The sequence below is a fragment of the Neofelis nebulosa genome, chromosome 8 (genome assembly GCF_028018385.1).
Source record: "Neofelis nebulosa isolate mNeoNeb1 chromosome 8, mNeoNeb1.pri, whole genome shotgun sequence".
Classification (NCBI taxonomy): Eukaryota; Metazoa; Chordata; class Mammalia; order Carnivora; family Felidae; genus Neofelis; species Neofelis nebulosa.
The window spans coordinates 63,530,552-63,548,259 of NC_080789.1; the positions used below are offsets into that span (position 1 = coordinate 63,530,552).

A 17,708-nucleotide genomic window follows, 5' to 3' on the forward strand; every position below is an offset into this window, starting at 1 on the left:
GACTGAATACATACCTGCTGATGTTAATGAATATATACATTTTTAATATATGAAAATGGTACTTTGGTTATATTTTAAGTGTCTCTCATTCGGACATAAATACAGAATTATATACAAACAAGACAATATGATCTCTGACATTTGTTTTCCAATAATTTACAGTCGTCAAGGAATAGGGTAGGAATATGGAAGCTGTCATACTGGTTTTGAGATAATGACTTTTATAAAGCTGAGTGATAAGAATATAGGGACCGATTATGTTGTTATGTTACTCCTTTATGTGGGTGAAATTTTACATAAGAGCAAAAGAAAAGTCATATTTAACTTCTGTAATAATGAAAAATAATGAGAATGTTACTATGAAAGCATATGAAATAGATTATTTCAGTATCCTATCTCTGCTGGGTACAACACAGGTGGAGAGGAGTGCACTTAATTTCTCATACACGAGCATAACATGCAGAACTTTGAGACAGTAACTACTCCTATCTCAGTGAATTGAGAATAGTCACATTATACTGAGATCAAGTCAAAGCTGGAAGACTGGAGATATTTTCCCTGACTAAAGGAAGCCAAAAATGAAATTTTCATTATTTCATAACTTTTCTAATATACAAGATGTGACATTATTGTTTGTAAATGCCCAACCCTTCCCAATCTACAAGCTCACCTTCCAGGACGGAGCCCAGCCCATTTTCACCATATATAAACTGCTGCCGGGAGGCTCATCTCACAGATCTGCTCCCCTCAGCTCTACCCTCCAGCCTCTCACGCTTTCTTCAGCCTTCCCGCTTCAGGAATCATGTCTAGCAAATCCACCGTGAGGAGCCAAAGCGTCAGCTACCGTGGCTTCAGCACCAGCTCAGCCAGAGTCCCAGGGGTCTGCCGCTCTGGCTTCAGCAGTGTCTCTGTGTCCCGCTCCAGGGGCACTGGTGGCCTCGGTGGAGTGTGTGGAGGAGCTGGCTTTGGGAGCAGGAGCCTCTATAGCCTGGGCGGCTCCAAGAGGATCTCCATCGGAGGGGGCAGCTGTGCCATCAGTGGTGGATATGGTGGCCGAGTTGGAGGTGGCTTTGGCTATGGAGGTGGAGCTGCCAGTGGATTTGGTTTTGGTGCCGCAGCTGGTGGTGGCTTTGGGCTCGGTGGTGGAGCTGGTTTTGCTGGTGGCTATGGGGGCTCTGGCTTCCCTGTGTGCCCCCCTGGAGGCATCCAAGAGGTCACCATCAACCAGAACCTCCTCACTCCTCTGAACCTGCAAATTGACCCCGCCATCCAGCGGGTGAGGACTGAGGAGCGGGAGCAGATCAAGACCCTCAACAACAAGTTCGCCTCCTTCATCGACAAGGTGAGCCAGGAAGACCTGCCTCCACTGGGATGTCAGGCTCCCCAGACTAGACAATCAATGAATGTCCTACTGGGGTGAGATTCAGGAGGGAGGGAGAAGGGGACTCAGAGGAGCTCTCCCCTGGGATGTCAGATGGCCTCCATGTTGACAACAGGCAGAAGGTGACGGAAATCACTTGAAACCACTGGGTCTCTTAAATGTCCTTCAACCCAGCCAGGGAACAATACTCAACTTGTGTTATCCATGAAGCAAAATATGGCAATGAGAGAATAGAATTGGTCAGCTTTACCTGCTGAATATTCTAAGAGATTAAATAATAATTCCAGTGGAAAACTGTTCTAGGGCTCTGGACATGAGGAAAAGGGTGAAAGAATAGAAAATAAAAGAAAAGAGAAGAGAAGAGAAGAGAAGAGAAGAAAAGAAGAAAAGAAAAGAAAAAAAAAGAAAAGAAAAGAAAAGAAAAGAAAAAGGATTTCTGGCTGGATTAGAAAAAAAAGACTCAGAAATGTTTATATATCATAGAAATACTAAATGTATAGAACTAGAGCATGACCATTAGGACATTTGTTGTACAGGAAAATCATGCACTAAAGCAGAAGTTAATGGAATCCAATCATTAACTGAATTGGATTAAATCATTAGAGTCTGCACATTTAACAATCCCTTAACTGAGGTACAATTAAAAAAAATAACTTTGTGCAGTGGAATAGGAAAATAATATTTTTAATGTTTGTTTATTTATTTATTTATTCATTCATTCATTCATTTATTTTGAGATAGAGCAGGAGAGGGGCAGATCAAGAGGCAGAGAGCCTAGAGCCCAACAGAAGGCTCAATCTAAAAACAGGGGGGTCATGACCTGAGCCAAAATCAAGAGTCAGACACGTAACTGACTGAGCCATATAGCCACCTGGAGAAATACTATTTTTAACTAGATGTATGGTTGTGCTTTTCAATAGAAAGAGAAGAAATGTTGAAAGTCACTGATGCACTATATAGCTTAGTCAGTGAGAAGACATCATAGGTCTCTGGAAGAATTTCACACTAGGACTGCTAGGGTGGGAAGGAAATAGGTTTGGGAGTGCAACACTATCAGCCTGACCCTCTGTACATGCTCCGTAATAACCCACCTGGGTGACTACCCAGACATGCCTGGGCACCTGACAAGTAACATCTCTTTCACCTTTGCTCTCTCTGGCAAATAATCATCTTGTCTCTTCCAGGTGCGGTTCCTGGAGCAGAAGAACAAAGTCCTGGACACCAAGTGGACTCTGCTCCAGGAGCAGGGCACCAAGACCGTGAGGCAGAATCTGGAGCCCTGGTTTGAGCAGTATATCAACAAGCTCAGGAGACACCTGGAGAGTTTAGAGGGGGAGAAGGTCCAACTGAACTCAGAACTCAGGGACATGCAGGACATGGTGGAGGACTTCAAGAACAAGTGAGTTCAAGGACAGAAAGGAGTTCAGTTCCCCGAAGTCTTCAAGATTATTGGGTGACCAGGTCAAGATGTGGGCCTGATTCCATAGCAAAACACGTCCATGGAAATGAAAATCACAATTATTACCTAAAACAAACCCAAAAGACAAAGGGTCATGGAGGTGGATAGGGAGAGAAAACAATTTAGGAACCACAAAAAGTCATTTTTGTGGCTCACTGACAGGAAGCTCTTTTTGGGTATATCTCTTTTATGGAAAGTTGGGATTCCAGGACACTTTTTCTGTATCATCCTTGCCACTGGCTCAATTATGTCTTACCCTCTTCTGTGTCTAGATACGATGATGAAATCAACAAGCGCACAGCAGCAGAGAATGAATTTGTGACTCTAAAGAAGGTGAGCTGCTGAAGATCAGGGGTTCATGTTCCTTTCTAGAAAGAAAGGACTCTTGGCCCCTGCACACATCCAAGAGGGGAGTAGATGGGGAGACTAAAAGGTGTTCAGACTGGGAAGGAAGGCTCAGCTGACTCCAAGGTGTTGGCTTGTTCCCCAGGATGTGGATGCTGCATACATTAATAATGATGATCTCCAAGCCAACGTGGAGGCTCTGAAAGAGGAGATCAACTTCACCAGAGCCTTGTATGAAGCAGTAAGCATCCCCACTCCTCTTTTTTTGTTGTGATGGGGCTCTGCCAAGGGTGGAGGATCTTGGGGTGGGGTACGTCTGTAAGGCCAAGGAAAAGATGATCTGATGATCTTATGCTCTGCAGGAACTGGCTCAGATGCAAACCCACATCTCAGACACTTCCGTGGTCCTGTCCATGGACAACAACCGTAACCTGGACCTGGACAACATCATCACTGAAGTCAAAGCCCAATATGAGGAGATTGCTCAGAAGAGCCGGGCTGAGGCTGAGTCCTGGTACCAGAGCAAGGTGAGCCTTGAGTTGACAGGTGCCCAGGATTGCCTGTGTCCTCTTCCTAAACACCAGCAAGGCTACACCTTTCGCTGGGAAAGTCTACTGCAAGGATGCTGATGATTTCTCGCAGGATATGTAACCTGCTCTCATAGAGTAGGCATTCACAGAATTTATGTCCGAGTTCAATTAAGTCAAAGAACTCAAGTGCAGGAAGGTAGCTACATAGATAAGGATCTAGTGATTCTTGCTTTTGTCTTCACTCTGATGCTGGCTCACTCAGAAAAATAATATAGAACATTGCTGGTCTTCAACTGAACTAGGCAGCCAGCATTCCATTAAAAAGAGGGTCTGTGATCAGTGTACAGTATTCAGTGACCTTGCCACATCAACTTTCTCTAAAATGCCTTGGTGAGAAGTCACTAGCTCCAGGTGTGTTAAATGCCTGGTTGAGAACTCAAGTCATGAAAGCCCATATGCACCACCTTCTCTCCCTCTGGACTCCAGTATGAGGAGCTGCAGGCCACCACAGGCAGACTGATGAATGATCTGCGCAACTCCAAGCAGGAGATTACTGAGATCAACCGCATGATCCAGAGGCTGAGATCTGAGATCGACCATGTCAAGAAGCAGGTATGGTAGGGGCTTCTGGAGAAGATAAGCATTGCTTCCTCACTCGACCACCAGGCAGCCATCAGCCACCATTTGGGAAATTCTGGGAATTGGGGGAAGAGCAAAGAGAAGGGTGCATGTGGCTCCCACCCTCAGTGAATTCCCACATGTTAGGACATATGGGTGCCAACCCTACAGATAATACAATCACATGACAGGAACAATTTCAATTAGACTGTAAAAAGATTGTCCAGGGACTTTGGAAAGAGATTACTTAAGGAGAATGATTGGTTTAGGAGTATAAGAAACAAGTGGGGAAAGAAAAGGTGAGTTCCAGAGTGGGGCAAGACTGTTCCAAATCTGTTCAACATTCAATTGAAATAGAGTGTTGAGCAATGACCCAGGATGAAGACCCATTTCCCAAGCATGTTAGAAGCCCTTAGGAGTAAGGAAGACAAGATCTCAGCAGCTAGCAATGAAACTCATACCTTAGGTGCAGATGTTGGTGATTTTGTGTAAGTTAATGGGGCATCCCCATGAGATAATCAGAAAAGGTGATGCTTTAGCTTTGGAGACAGCACTCAAAACAAATGAATGGGTCCATTTCTTCCAAGTATGCTGGTATTTGGTCCAACATAAGGTCTCCCACCCACCCCTCATGGAGGGTGGTTTAAAAACGGCACAGGTGTTCTCAAGTGGCTCCCAGTCTGGGTAAGTTGTGCAGAACAGAAAAAGACTGGAAAACATGTGGTAGAAATCCCTTACCATCGTATCTGGGCTCTGGAACTGTTCCTCACTAGAAAGAAGTATGGCTACTCTCTTGGAGAACTACATTACGAGTTCCTTCTGCCTATCTTCTTGCTCTAGTGTGCCAACCTGCAGTCCGCTATTGCTGATGCTGAACAGCGTGGGGAGATGGCCCTCAAGGATGCCAAGAACAAGCTGGCTGATCTGGAGGATGCTCTGCAGAAGGCCAAGCAGGACATGGCCCGGCCGCTGAAGGAGTACCAGGAGCAGATGAATGCCAAATTGGCCCTGGACTTGGAGATTGCCACCTACAGGAAGCTACTGGAGGGTGAGGAGTCCAGGTGGGTAACTCACACAAGCTCCTCAAACCTCTGAATACATGTCCATGATGTCTGGCCATGAGCACAAGTTGAAGGCATTCTAGTTATGGCCACAATCATGACTCTCAGAGAATCTTAAAAGGCAGTTTGCTCATGGGTTATCCTCACATCGAGGCTTCCCACTCTGGTCCAGTGGTGGCTGTCTGAGGTCTCACGGTCCCTGTGTTTTCTCCCTTCCTAGGCTGAGTGGGGAAGGTGTTGGACAAGTCAACATCTGTAAGTACTTGGCTTGCCCCTCTCCCTTCCCCTTAGCTCTTCTGACAAGACTCAGACTGGCAGAATGAGCTCACTGTGTCCTATGTGTCCTTGTCTCCCTCCCCTTCACAGCTGTGGTGCAGTCTACCGTCTCTGGTGGCTATGGCAGTGCCAGTGGTGTGGGCAGTGGTGCAGGCCTGGGTGGAGGCAGCGGCTACTCCTATGGCAGCGGCCACAGCCTGGGAGCTGGCTTCAGTTCCAGCAGCGGCAGAGGCATTGGGGGTGGCTTCAGCTCCTCTGGGGGCAGCAGTTCCACCATCAAATACACCACCACCTCATCCTCCAGCAGGAAGAGCTACGAGCACTAAGTCCTGCCATCAGCTCTTGGCCCCACGTTGTCCCATCTGCAACTGGATTGCCCTCTCTCAGGCTGCTTCTCCTCTCCCGTCTCTGATTTCTCTTACTCTCTGAGCAGAACCTGCTGAGTGCCTTCATTTCTCATCATTGCCTATACCTGGTCCACCTAAGTTTCCATTGCTCAGCATAGAAATTCAACCTCTGATTTATACCTTAATACAACCACAACTGGGGCCTCACTTTGTTACCAAAACGTTACTCTTGCCTCTTTGTTCCGTTAGTAGGCTGAGCATTAGTAGGATATTACCTCTGCCCATTTTCATTACAGAAACCTGCCTGGGTCCTACTCCTGAACAGTGCACTTTCTCCTTGTTTCCATGCACCCATGAATTCTCCCATATTCTCTGTTTTGGGCATCTCCTCTCTTGTAATGGTTGTGAAAGCACAAGTGACTAGTTCTACAGTGTAGAAATCTGTATCCCTCTGACATTCCCTCTGCTCCTTGCTCTCTTCTAATTGCTAAATAAAACAAATTTATTGTATAATTTCTCATTTTGTTGTCTTGATTTGTCATCAGTTATTCTTGAGCTCTTTCAGTGGACAAATGTATATTCATGTATTAAAGATTTTCCCAAAACTGGTGGCGCCTGGGTAGCTCCTTCAGTTGAGCATCCCACTCTTGATTTCAGCTCAGGTCATGATCTCACAGTTCATGAGATTGAGCCCTGTGTCAGTAAAGTGACAGCGTGGAGCCTGTTTGGGATTCTCTCTCTCTCCTCTCTCTCTGTTCCTTCCCCACTTGTGCATACATACTCTCAAAATAAGTAAATAAACTTTAAAAATAATAATAATAATAATAAAGACACTCCCAATCCCCAAGTACTTCACTGTCTTCCTTGAGAGAGGTGCAAAAGCCTATAGTTTGCCATCCTGACACTCAGATTTTCTTCCTAGATAAGATTACGTTTAAATGTTTGGTAAGTAGAATGGGAAGAATTTGGTGCACCATCATTGTATACTCTGCTTTTTATTGCCTGTACCAGAGAGTAGTGGCTTAGTCTCACTTCCTTCATCTCTAAGACCACTTTACTACATGGCCTGGAGATGAACTCTAAATTCTCAGTTGGGGAAATATATTTCTGGCTGATCAGAGCCAAATAACATTCAACAAGGGATAAGATATTTGATTTTTAGCTTGAAATTAGCTTCATAACCAAGAAACTTGCCTTACAAGGTGTATCAAGACAAATTAAAGTATACATACTTCCAAAGTGCAATGATACTTCTAGAAATGTATTCCAAGGAAATAGCACAAATGTCAGAAGTTGTATGCACATGGATGTGAATCCAAACAATCTTCACAACATGGAAAAACTGAAAATACTACAGGTTCTCAAATTAAGAATCCAAAGACTCAGGCATAAAACTCATATGCTTATTTCTTGAAGTGTAAAGGTAAAACAAGAATAGAAATTCCCAGGTTGTCACATCCTAAGACTCTCATGGAAATGGATGAAGCTGAGTCCTTGGTGCTTGGAAGAGATGCTTCTACATCTCCCCTCTGGTATGCCATGGCCAAGTTTGACTTCTATGAATGGGAAATGAAAACTCAGGATATGGTGCAAGGTTCATCCTTCAACTAGTTCTGCCCTTGGCCACATCAGTCCCTGTTTCTCTGTGAGTGATCATTATCTTCCTGGCTACCAGGCTCTCACATCACAAGAGAAAATTTCTTCACTTCAATAATACATATAGGGTGCTTCTGGATCCTTTTGTATCAGTATCTCCTGTGTTCTCCTCTGAGTATTCCCCCAGCAACATGGGCAACCCTAACATTCACACCTACTCATCCTCCGACTGAACTTCCCAACAACAGATAAAGTGATGACTGGGTTTCAAAATCTAAGCCCATTTAACTTTCATATTATCATGCACCCATGAGGAATAATGGAAAGGAAACAACTAACCTGGAAAATTGTATAGGATAAGCATCTAACAGAACATCTTGCAAAAACAGTATATATACATGGATTTATTTAAAATCTTACTGTACAGGTGATGATAACAAAGTGGCAGACTGGAAACCCCAATCTCTCCTTCTGCCCAGAAACATCAAAAAACAACCAGAAAATATCTGAGTAAACTCCATGGGAGCTCTAGGAAACAGTCAAAAATTTACAACAACCAAACAAATGCCCAATCAAGAATATGCACCTTCAAAATTATAGCCAAGTTTTTAAACATTTTTCTTAGCACTTGCCCTACACTCTACCTGTTTCAATTTTGGTCTTGAGTAGGCAGTCGCCTGTTCCTGAATTCTTTCTCAACCCCACTCCTACCCTTCAACCCTCTGCTTACTTCCCACCCTCCGCCTCTAGCCCCCTCAGCACATATGCCTTGAACCTGACAGAGCAGCTGTAGACCCTATGCAAGACCCTGCACAAGTCTCTTCAAACATGACTGGAGGATTTCTGAAGAACTAAGGCAAGGTTCTTTTCTTTGTGTCACATAAATTCAAATGTAGATAAGAGAAGCAAGAGACATAGCAAGGAAAAACTGCAAGATTATAACCCACAGAGACCTGGAGTAAGAGACTATAGGAGGAAACACACAATGGACCATCTAACAATCTGATGTCTAGCGGCTAAGCTGGAATGAAATTCTTTGGAAAATTAGGACAAATTTCCCAAAGTAGCTCTGTGTGTGAGAGAATTTAGCAAGTCATACATGTATCCAGGAAGACACATGCTCAGAAAAGTCTTGAGAAGATTTTGGGTATTCACCTCGTGCTGATTTCTAGGTTCAGAGTAAGCCTAGCTAAGTGGTAAAGGAGTGTCCCATCTCAGCGACAATAGGCAAACATCAAGAGATGAGGTTTTCTCAGTTTTGTTATTTTGGTTTTTTTATTGTTGTTATTTGTTTCAGCTCCTGGAACACAAAATATTATCTGTCAAAACAATAGCTGAACACAAGCTAAAGAAGCAGCCTGATGTTGAAGTTCTATTATGTGCCAGGCACTGTTGACTCACTTATCATAATTAAGTCAATGTGAAGGATAAGTCATCAGGTGCAAATCCAAGAATCCCTTGTTTGCAACAGTCAGAACTAGGAGTGTGACCTGAGGCAGGAAGCTTCAAGAAGCCTTGAAGGTAGAACTGAATAAAAAAATCAAAGACAAGGGGCACCTGGGTGGCTCAGTCGGTTGAGCGTCCAACTTCGGCTCATGTCATGATTTCATAGTTCATAAGTTTGAGCCCACATTGGGCTTAATGCTGCCAGCCTGTCAGCACAGAGCCTGCTTTGGATCCTCTGTCCTCTTCTCTCTGCCCCTCCCCCACTTGCACTCCACCGAAAATAAATAAATTTTTTTAATGTTTTATTTATTTTTGAGACAGAGAGAAACAGAACATGAGAAGGGGAGGAGCAGAGAGAGAGGGAGACACGGAATCCAAAGCGGGCTCCAGGCTCTGAGCTGTCAGCACAGAGCCTGACACAGGGCTTGAGCCCACAAACCACAAGATCATGACCTGAGCCGAAGTCAGACACCCAACTGACTGAGCCACCCAGGCCCCACAAATAAATATTTTTTTAAAAAAAATCAAAGACAAGGCCTATTGACAGCATTTTGTTGGTGGGGAGAAAAAAAAGTAGAGAGACTGGGAACAAGCCACTCTGAGGTTGTTGGGTAGGGTGTTTTAAGGAGTAAGAATTATTCATCCAATCTGTTAGCCTACATATTGCCCACCCCATTCCCCCAGAATACTTTCTATAAATGACTGGTCAAGAAAGAGTTCATCTTATTCATGGATGAGCTGTAGTCAAAAAGGGACCATTCTAGGACCCCAAAAATATAATACATGTTCAAAAATGAAATGAATATGGAAAACAAAAGGCAGATAATGATCACTTATCAGAACAAAGTCACTATAAAATGTTGCCAAAATTAATAAAATAAACCCTTTTTAAAATTTGAGAATAAAAGCCATATAATGAGAGGATAAGAACTAAAACATTACTTATAGAAGTCAGATATGGGATACCTGGGTGCTCAGTTAGTTGAGCATCCTACTTTTGATTTCAGCTCAGGTCATGATCTCAGTTATGAGATTGAGCCCTGTGACAGCTCCATGCTGAGCATGGAGCCTGCTTGGGCTTCTCTCTCTCTCTCTCTCTCTCTCTCTCTCTCTCTCTCTCTCTCTTTCCCTCTGGTTCTCTTCCCCACTCATGTTCTCCCTCCCTCTCTCTCTCTCAAATTAAAAAAAAAGAAGTCAGATATGAGACAGAGAGAAAAATAAAACCACAATGCAAATGAAGTCCAAATTAATATCAGTACAAAAGGCAATAGGTGTGCTAAATGCACCATAAAGAACAAATGGGAGAATATTGAGAAAACAGAATAGCATGAACTGAGGGGTCAAAGACAGTTAAAGGAGAGTCAAGGATGTACAATAAAGGATATACAAATAAAGAAGCCAAGCAGGTCCAACACAAACATAATTGGAACACCCAAAGGAAGTGTACACACACACACACACACACACACACACACACGCACGCACACAGTCCTTCCAAAGCACAGAAATATCTTCAGTTACATGGCAGGGGACTTGTCTTGAGCATTTCTTTTTTTCTTTTTTCTTTTTTTTCTTTTTCAATTTCTAAGTGGTTTTCAAGTTGGACTTTTTAAATTTTTGCTTAGTTAACATACAGTGAAATATTGCTTTCAGGAGTAGACTTCAGTGATTCATCACTTACATACAACACCCAGTGCTCATTATAACACGTGCTCTTTTTAATATCCATCACTCATCTAGCCCATCCCTCACCTACATCTCTCCTTCAACCTTTAGTTTGTTCTCTATCATTAAAAGTCTCTTGTGGTTTGTTTTCTTCTCTCCTCTTTTATTCCTCCTTCCCTCACGTTCATCAGTTCTGTTTCTTAAATTCCACATATGAGTGAAATCATATGGTATTTGTACAGTGGCTGCTGGAAGCCACTTCATGTTCCTCCTCCTCTCAACTCCACCCTCCAGCCTCTCACACTTTCTTCAGCCTTCTCTTCAGGATCCATGTCTAGCCAAATGAGAAAAAATATATGAGGTGCACAAATATTTATAATCTATTAAAAATAAACTTATTCTAGAAGCAGGCATTGGCTATCTATCAAGAATGTTTTAAAAGAGGGGCATCTGGGTGGTTCAGTTGGTTAAGCATCCAACTTCAGCTCAGGCCATAATCTAACAGTTCATGAGTTTGAGTCCCACATCAAGCTGTTAACAGCTCAGAACCTGCTTCAGATCCTCTGACCCCCCTCTCTCTCTGCACCTCCCCTGCTCTCTCTCTCTCTCAAAAATAAATAAACATTTAAATAAAAAAGAATGTTTTAAAAGAGATACTTGCACTAAATGGAAGTTTAGATTAGAATTGAATCATTAGGTAACATTCAACATCCCTCTACTGACATCTTTGTAAAATAGAAGTTTTGAACAGTGTATCAGATAAAAACTATTTTAAATTATATTTGGGATTCTGCTTGTCAAGAGAAGGAGAAGAAGTGATGGGCATGGTAACTTTTAGGGAAGGAACGTCTCAAAAGTCTGTTGGGGGAATTTTATCAGTGAGATCTGTGGGTTGAGAAGGAAAAAGATTGGAGGGGAACATACTTCCCAAACTGACCCTCTCTTAGTAGAGAGAAAACTGAGCATTGTCTTAGTAGCCCAATACCATAGAGACCACCCTGGCCTGTTTGGAAATAGGATTGGTCTAAGAGAAATAATTGTATTGAGAATTGCAAAGGAGCAAAGGGAAGGAAAGGCTGGCCATAAGAGTTAAGAAAAGATGCTGAAAATCTGCTCATGATTCAAGAAAAGAGGGAGGAAGGAAACAAGAGAACAGTTCTCCCCAAAGTATATGTAATTATGAGGTAGGAGGAGGGCAAGGTTTCAATAGTCTCATGGAAAGTTCACTTTTTCAATGTACCATATTTGTAATGTGCAAATTTGGTCATGCCAAACACAGCTGTCTGTGGTCCAGATTTGACTTTGGAGATAACACTCAAAAACAACAACAAACTCAGTTATCCATTTCTTCTAATGTGTGGACTGTAGGGTTCTGCATCAGTCACCACCCACATTCTCATGCAGGTGGTGAATACAAAATGTGTAGGACTTTGATAACCGGCTCAGAGACTTGAAAAAGTAAGCAGATAGTCAAACATCTAGACAGGAAGATTCAGAGTTCCCTCTCCATCAATTCTACACCCTAGGACTCTTCCTCACTAGTCTCCCCTGGAAGTCCAGATTGGAAGTTCATTCTGTCTATTCCCCTTCCAGTGTACCAGCCTGAAGCCCACCATTTCTGATAGTGAGAAACATGGAAAGATGGCCCTCAAGAATGCTAAGAACAAGCTGACTGATCTGGAGGATGTCCTGCAGAAGGCCAAGCAGACACGACCCGGCTGCTGAAGGAGTACCAGGAGATGAATGTCAAACTGGCCCTGGATGTGGAGATTGACACTTACAGGAAGCTGCTGGAGGGCGCGGAGTCCAGGGGAGTAACTCACACAAGCTCTTCAAACATCTGGATGTATGTCCGGGATATCCAGCCATGAGCACAAGTTGAAAGCACTCGCGTTATGGCCACAGTACTACTCTCAGAGAATCATTTAAAAGGTAATTTCTCCATGGGTTATCCTCACATCAAGGCTTCCCACTTTGGCCCAGTGGTGGCTGTCTGAGGTCTCATGATCTGTGTGTTTTCTCCCTCCCTAGGCTCAAAGGGGAAGGTGTTGGACAAGTCAACATCTGTAAGTAACTTTGCTTGCCTCCCCTTCTTGCCCTTGCACTCTTCTGACAGGACTCAGGCTGGCAGAATGAACTCACTGTGTCTTGTGTGTCCTTGTCCCCCTTCCCTTCACAACAGTGGTGGAGTCAACCATCTCTGGTGGCCATGGCAGTGCCGGCAGTGTGGGCAATAGCTTAGGCCTGGGTGGAGACAGTGGCTACTCCTATGGCTTGGCTATATGCTAAATAAAATGCAAGAAAAACTTCCACAAGAAAAACAATAACCAATGCTGTTCTAATAATATTTTGCTAAATTGAAGCCATGGCAGAGACCCATCCCCCTGGGTCATGAATCAAGTGGCAGTCTAACCTTATTCCATGGTTGTCCACAGGTGGGCAATGGTCTGGCTGCTGAACATGTTGTTAGGCAGAAGTTTTGTAACTGGGAGAGGCTTCTGAATATCAGTTACCTCCCTACCACTCTATTATGCAGCTCTAGAGTTTGAGGACAAGGACATGATGGAAGAAAAACTTAGGAACTGCCATGCTACAGTTCCTGCAAAATCCCAAAAGCTGACAGGAAACTTCCCAATGAGCCAGGCTCAGACTCTGGTTCTCCCTCCCCATGTGAGAAGTTCCGGGACAGCAGTTACCTACAGGCCTCCTTCACACCCTTGAGTAAAGACCAGATGAGTCCCCGGTTCTATAGAGGCCAACTATATGCCAGCAGGCATTGTTATTCCAGTCGCCTATGAGTAGGCCACGCAGACAAAATACACAATATACAGTTAAATTTTAATTTCACGTAAACCACATAAAAAAATTTAGTATAGGGTGGCTGAGTCAATTGAACATCTGACTCTTGATTTCAGCTCAGGTCATGATCTCATGGTTTGTGAGACTGAGCCCTGCATCGGGCCCTGTGCTGACAGCATGGAGCCTGCTTGGGATTCTCTCTCCCCTCTCTCTCTCTCTCTGCCCCTCTCCTGCTCATGTGTTCGCTCACGCTCTATCTCAAAATAAATAAAATAAACATTAAAAAATGTTATAATTATGTCTCAAATATTACATGGAACATACTTATGCTAAAAAATTGTTTGTCATTTATTTAAAATTCAAATTGAACTGTACATCATGTTTTTATTTGCTAAATCTGGCAACCTTACCTGTGAAGTAGATCTGCCATTATATTGAATTATAGACAAGGGCACTCACTAGTGGATGGGTTGCTGTTCTGAATTTCTACTGTAAAAGGGCAGACAGTAGGCGAGAACCAAACTTTAGGCCTTTCCCTCCACCCTACCCTCTCCTTGCCACCTCAGGCTTGGGCTCCAGGCTGCAACTACCCACCTGCCCCTATAATCAGCTCAAGTAACTTCGGGCCCTCCCTGGGCTTTCTCACAGTTTTTGCAATTGTCATTGGTAGTTCTTAGTATCCATGCCTTCCATGTGTTTCTATAATTTCTTAGCATTGATCCTGAGGGAGACAGACAAACCAGGACCAGCTGGTTGGCCATCTTAGCAGGAACTTGAGTCATGAATTGTTTTTAAAGGACACTGCGTTTATTTATTATGTATATGATTTATTAAAAGATGTTAACATGGAGGGCACCTGGGTGGCCCCAGTTGGTTAAGCATCCGACTCTTGATTTTAGCGTGGGTCACAATCTCATGGTTCATGAGATCGAGCTCCGCATCGGGCTCTGTACTAACAGCACAGAGCCTGCTTCGGATTCTCTTTCCTCCTCTCTCTGCCTCTCCCCCCACTCTCTCTCTGTCTCTCAAAATAAATAAAACACATTAAAAAAAGATGTTAATGTGGAAAAAAGGATGAAAGCAAGTAAGTTAAAATAATAATAGTGATCGATTCTAAAAAGTGGGAATTTGGTAATTGCTCTTTTCCTTTTTGTACTTTTCTGCTACATGAAGATAAACATCCTCATTCCCACTCACACATATTTTTTAAATAAAGTAAAAATTAAATTTTACTTTATTTAAAAGTGAAAAATACCATTTTTATTAGATGCTTAATTTATACATTTTCTCTTCTGGTCATTGGTCTCTTTGTATGACCACACCACTGTAATTACTAACGCTTCCTATTCCATGATGCTTTCTAACCCAGCAATTTCTACTCTTTGTGTATTGTTTGCTTTTAATGTTTTCTGGTTACTCTTGAGCATTTTGTTTTATTGTAACTGTTACTGTCAGATATCCCTAGGTACCTCCCAGTTTTTGTGATGAATGAAAACCCTTTCTTTTCTGTCATATTTTCTAATTACTGAAAGGCAGTGCATGAGAATTACTGATTTCTGTACTCACTTACATCACTAAACTTTATCCTGGTTACAGTGATGAGGTTAAATGAGTAAGAAGTAGAACCAGCATCCAAGGAACGACCTGCCCCCTTTCAGAACCTGTCTCTTCGCTGGTGTTAGGGAGGTACGTGCAGTCTTGCCCAGGACTCCAGCTCCATCAGTTCCCCCTCTGGCCACAGGGACAGGTGCAGGAAAGGAGGAACCGACCTGGCATTCCCCCACCACTCCAGCCCTTCCTTGCTTTGCTCGCCCTCTGGTGGGGGTGCCACTACCCTGGGGTGCTGCCTCACCTAGTTGGGGCATCTGCCCCCATCTACCATATGATGACATCAGCTAGTGACATATTCACAGGCTGAGGGCAAACACCAAGCAGTGCTGCCCTTGAGCTTGAGAATCCCAGCCCACACTGGAAGGAAGAGGAATGACTGCTTTTGCCCAAGCTGGCAAGCTTACTGGTCTCTCCTCCCCCAGCTCTGGACTCCATCCAAGCTTTATTTTGCCTTGTCTTTTCCTGAGAGCCCTTATGAGTCTCTAAAGCATTATGTCCTCTACTCAGACTTTTCATTCATTCTTTAGTGATGAGGGAGTGATGAGTGGAATGTGACTGTCTTTAGCCAGTGTTACCCTTGCCTCAGATAGTGTCTTCCAAACCGTATATATGTCCCATGTGACTCAGCAACCCAGCAAAGTTACCCAGCAATACAGTTTAAGATGATCTGTGGCATAGCTGGGTTGTAGACGCTGCAAATAATTTTTAAAAAGGCGGATACACATTAAGTTCATGTTGGATTCAATGGAATTGTGTGCTTACCTTTCAAAAAAAGCCCCTCTTACTCAGAAGAGAGAGAACACTTCCCCCCCCACACACACACACACGTGCACACATGCACACACACACACACAAACCAGAAGGCAAGGACAATATGTGCAAAGTATGAAGGTGTGTGAGCCATGGCAGATCCACTTTGGAGAGGCCAAGTGGAGGTCGGTTCCTTCAAGGGGGAATTTTTAAAGATGTAGGAAAATCATATTTTAAAACTAAATCCTTAAATACCATGATGTCTAAAGAACCTTATCAGGGTACAGAGTATAGGTACTCATAGAGACATCAAATGCTTCGAAAACTAAACAAAACAAACAAAATTCCATTTGTTGCAGAATCACACCTTCTAAATCATTCCAGAAAGAATCTACAGAAACCTCACCCCTTCTCTGGAGAAAGGATTTCCCTGTTTACCATCAAAGCACAGAGGCCCTTTGATTCTGAGTTGAATTCTTCTCACTGAGGTTTAAGTGTATTCACTGGTGGCTCCAACAACAACCAAGAAACTGACTGGTCTCCTACCCTGATGTCCTTCCCTGCTCCCCACACCTCCCATTTCCCAATTCCCTGCTCATATTCATTAGACTCTGGGCTCACTCCAAGTTGGTCAACTCTTGCTTAATAAACCAGTCCTCACAGGGGAAGGGGAGGAGGGAATGAAAAGCACTTTGACACATTCCTTTAAAGGAGTTAGTGTCTCTCATTGGCCCCATGGGAGCATATCCAGAATACCTACTGGAGGAAATCACTTGGAGGCCGCTGAGACACCTGCCTGTGAGGTCACACCCCTTTTCAGTCCTTTTCCAGGAAGGGAGGTGACAGCAGTGTCCTGGCTGCATCACACACGGTGCTGGCCCGTTCAGTGGAACCTGCTTCATCCCATTGGATTCCAGAAATCTGCCTGGTTTTGCACCCGAGAAGCCCCTCTGCAAAGCTACATATCAATCCATTGCTCTTTGAGTGCACACAAAGAGAGCCAGCTAATTCAGAGTCCTCCGCTGAGTGGCTCCTCAAAGAGATGAATTCTTTTGTAATAATGAGTCATTAATTGGGCCTAAATTTTCACCCCCTGTCTCTGGGCTTTTGAATGTTTACCCCTCTTAAAACAGAGCACAGAGAGATACCCACTCTCCAGTTTACCTTGAGTCAATCACTCCCAGCTTAATGGCTCTCGGTTTCCTGACATCATCATCATTGTCACTGTCCTCATCATCCGTGTGTGCTCACGTGGGGCCCACAGGTCAGCTGGGTGTCAGGCAGCCCAGCATGACACACGTCATGAGGCAGGGACTCCTAGGCCACAGATGGATGCACCATGGGCCCGGCCCTCCAGAGGATGGTGGAAAACACAGTCCCACATCCAGAAGCTCCTGCCCATGGAAAGTCCCAGGTAAATGATGCATCAGAGATGTCTCAGACAGGAACACAGCTTTACAGACAAGGTGGGTGTGTGTTCAACAGATAAATGCAATCCCACCTTAAGTATCCATGGATGGATTCACTCTGTGATTTGTCCATGAGAAATGTTAAACCAAGCCAGTTCCCCCAGCCTCTCCTTTCGTGCTCAGGCTGTATCCTCATGTGTGTGTGCCAGAAACGTGGCTTTTGGAGCCAACAGGGAGAGTAAGGCACATGTGAAACCCTCAAGGTCCATCCTGCGATCGATCAGGACACTCACTGTCTGGACCGCATTTTTTTAAATATAATTTAATGTCAACTTGGCTAACATACAAAGTGTACAGTATACTCTTGGTTTTGGGGGTAGATTCCCGTGATTCATCACTTACATACAACACCCAG

The 17,708-nt window shown here is 43.8% G+C and overlaps 1 protein-coding gene across 1 annotated transcript; it reads left to right on the forward strand.

The window, feature by feature from the left end:
• Positions 1–748: 748 nt before the first annotated feature.
• On the forward strand, positions 749–5,604 carry LOC131519551 (keratin, type II cytoskeletal 6A-like). Its single transcript, XM_058742684.1, has 7 exons — positions 749–1,342; positions 2,566–2,780; positions 3,113–3,173; positions 3,331–3,426; positions 3,548–3,712; positions 4,202–4,327; positions 5,174–5,604. The coding sequence occupies exons 1-7, from the start codon at positions 803–805 to the stop codon at positions 5,426–5,428; spliced, it is 1,458 nt and encodes a 485-aa protein (XP_058598667.1). The 5' UTR covers positions 749–802; the 3' UTR covers positions 5,429–5,604.
• Positions 5,605–17,708: the final 12,104 nt, after the last annotated feature.

Coding starts and splice junctions, on each gene's coding strand:
- LOC131519551 (XM_058742684.1), top strand. CDS start 803: ATGTCTAGCAAATCCACCGTGAGGAGCCAAAGCGTCAGCTACCGTGGC. Junction 1,343..2,565: donor TCGCCTCCTTCATCGACAAG/GTGAGCCAGGAA, acceptor TGTCTCTTCCAG/GTGCGGTTCCTGGAGCAGAA. Junction 3,174..3,330: donor AATTTGTGACTCTAAAGAAG/GTGAGCTGCTGA, acceptor CTTGTTCCCCAG/GATGTGGATGCTGCATACAT.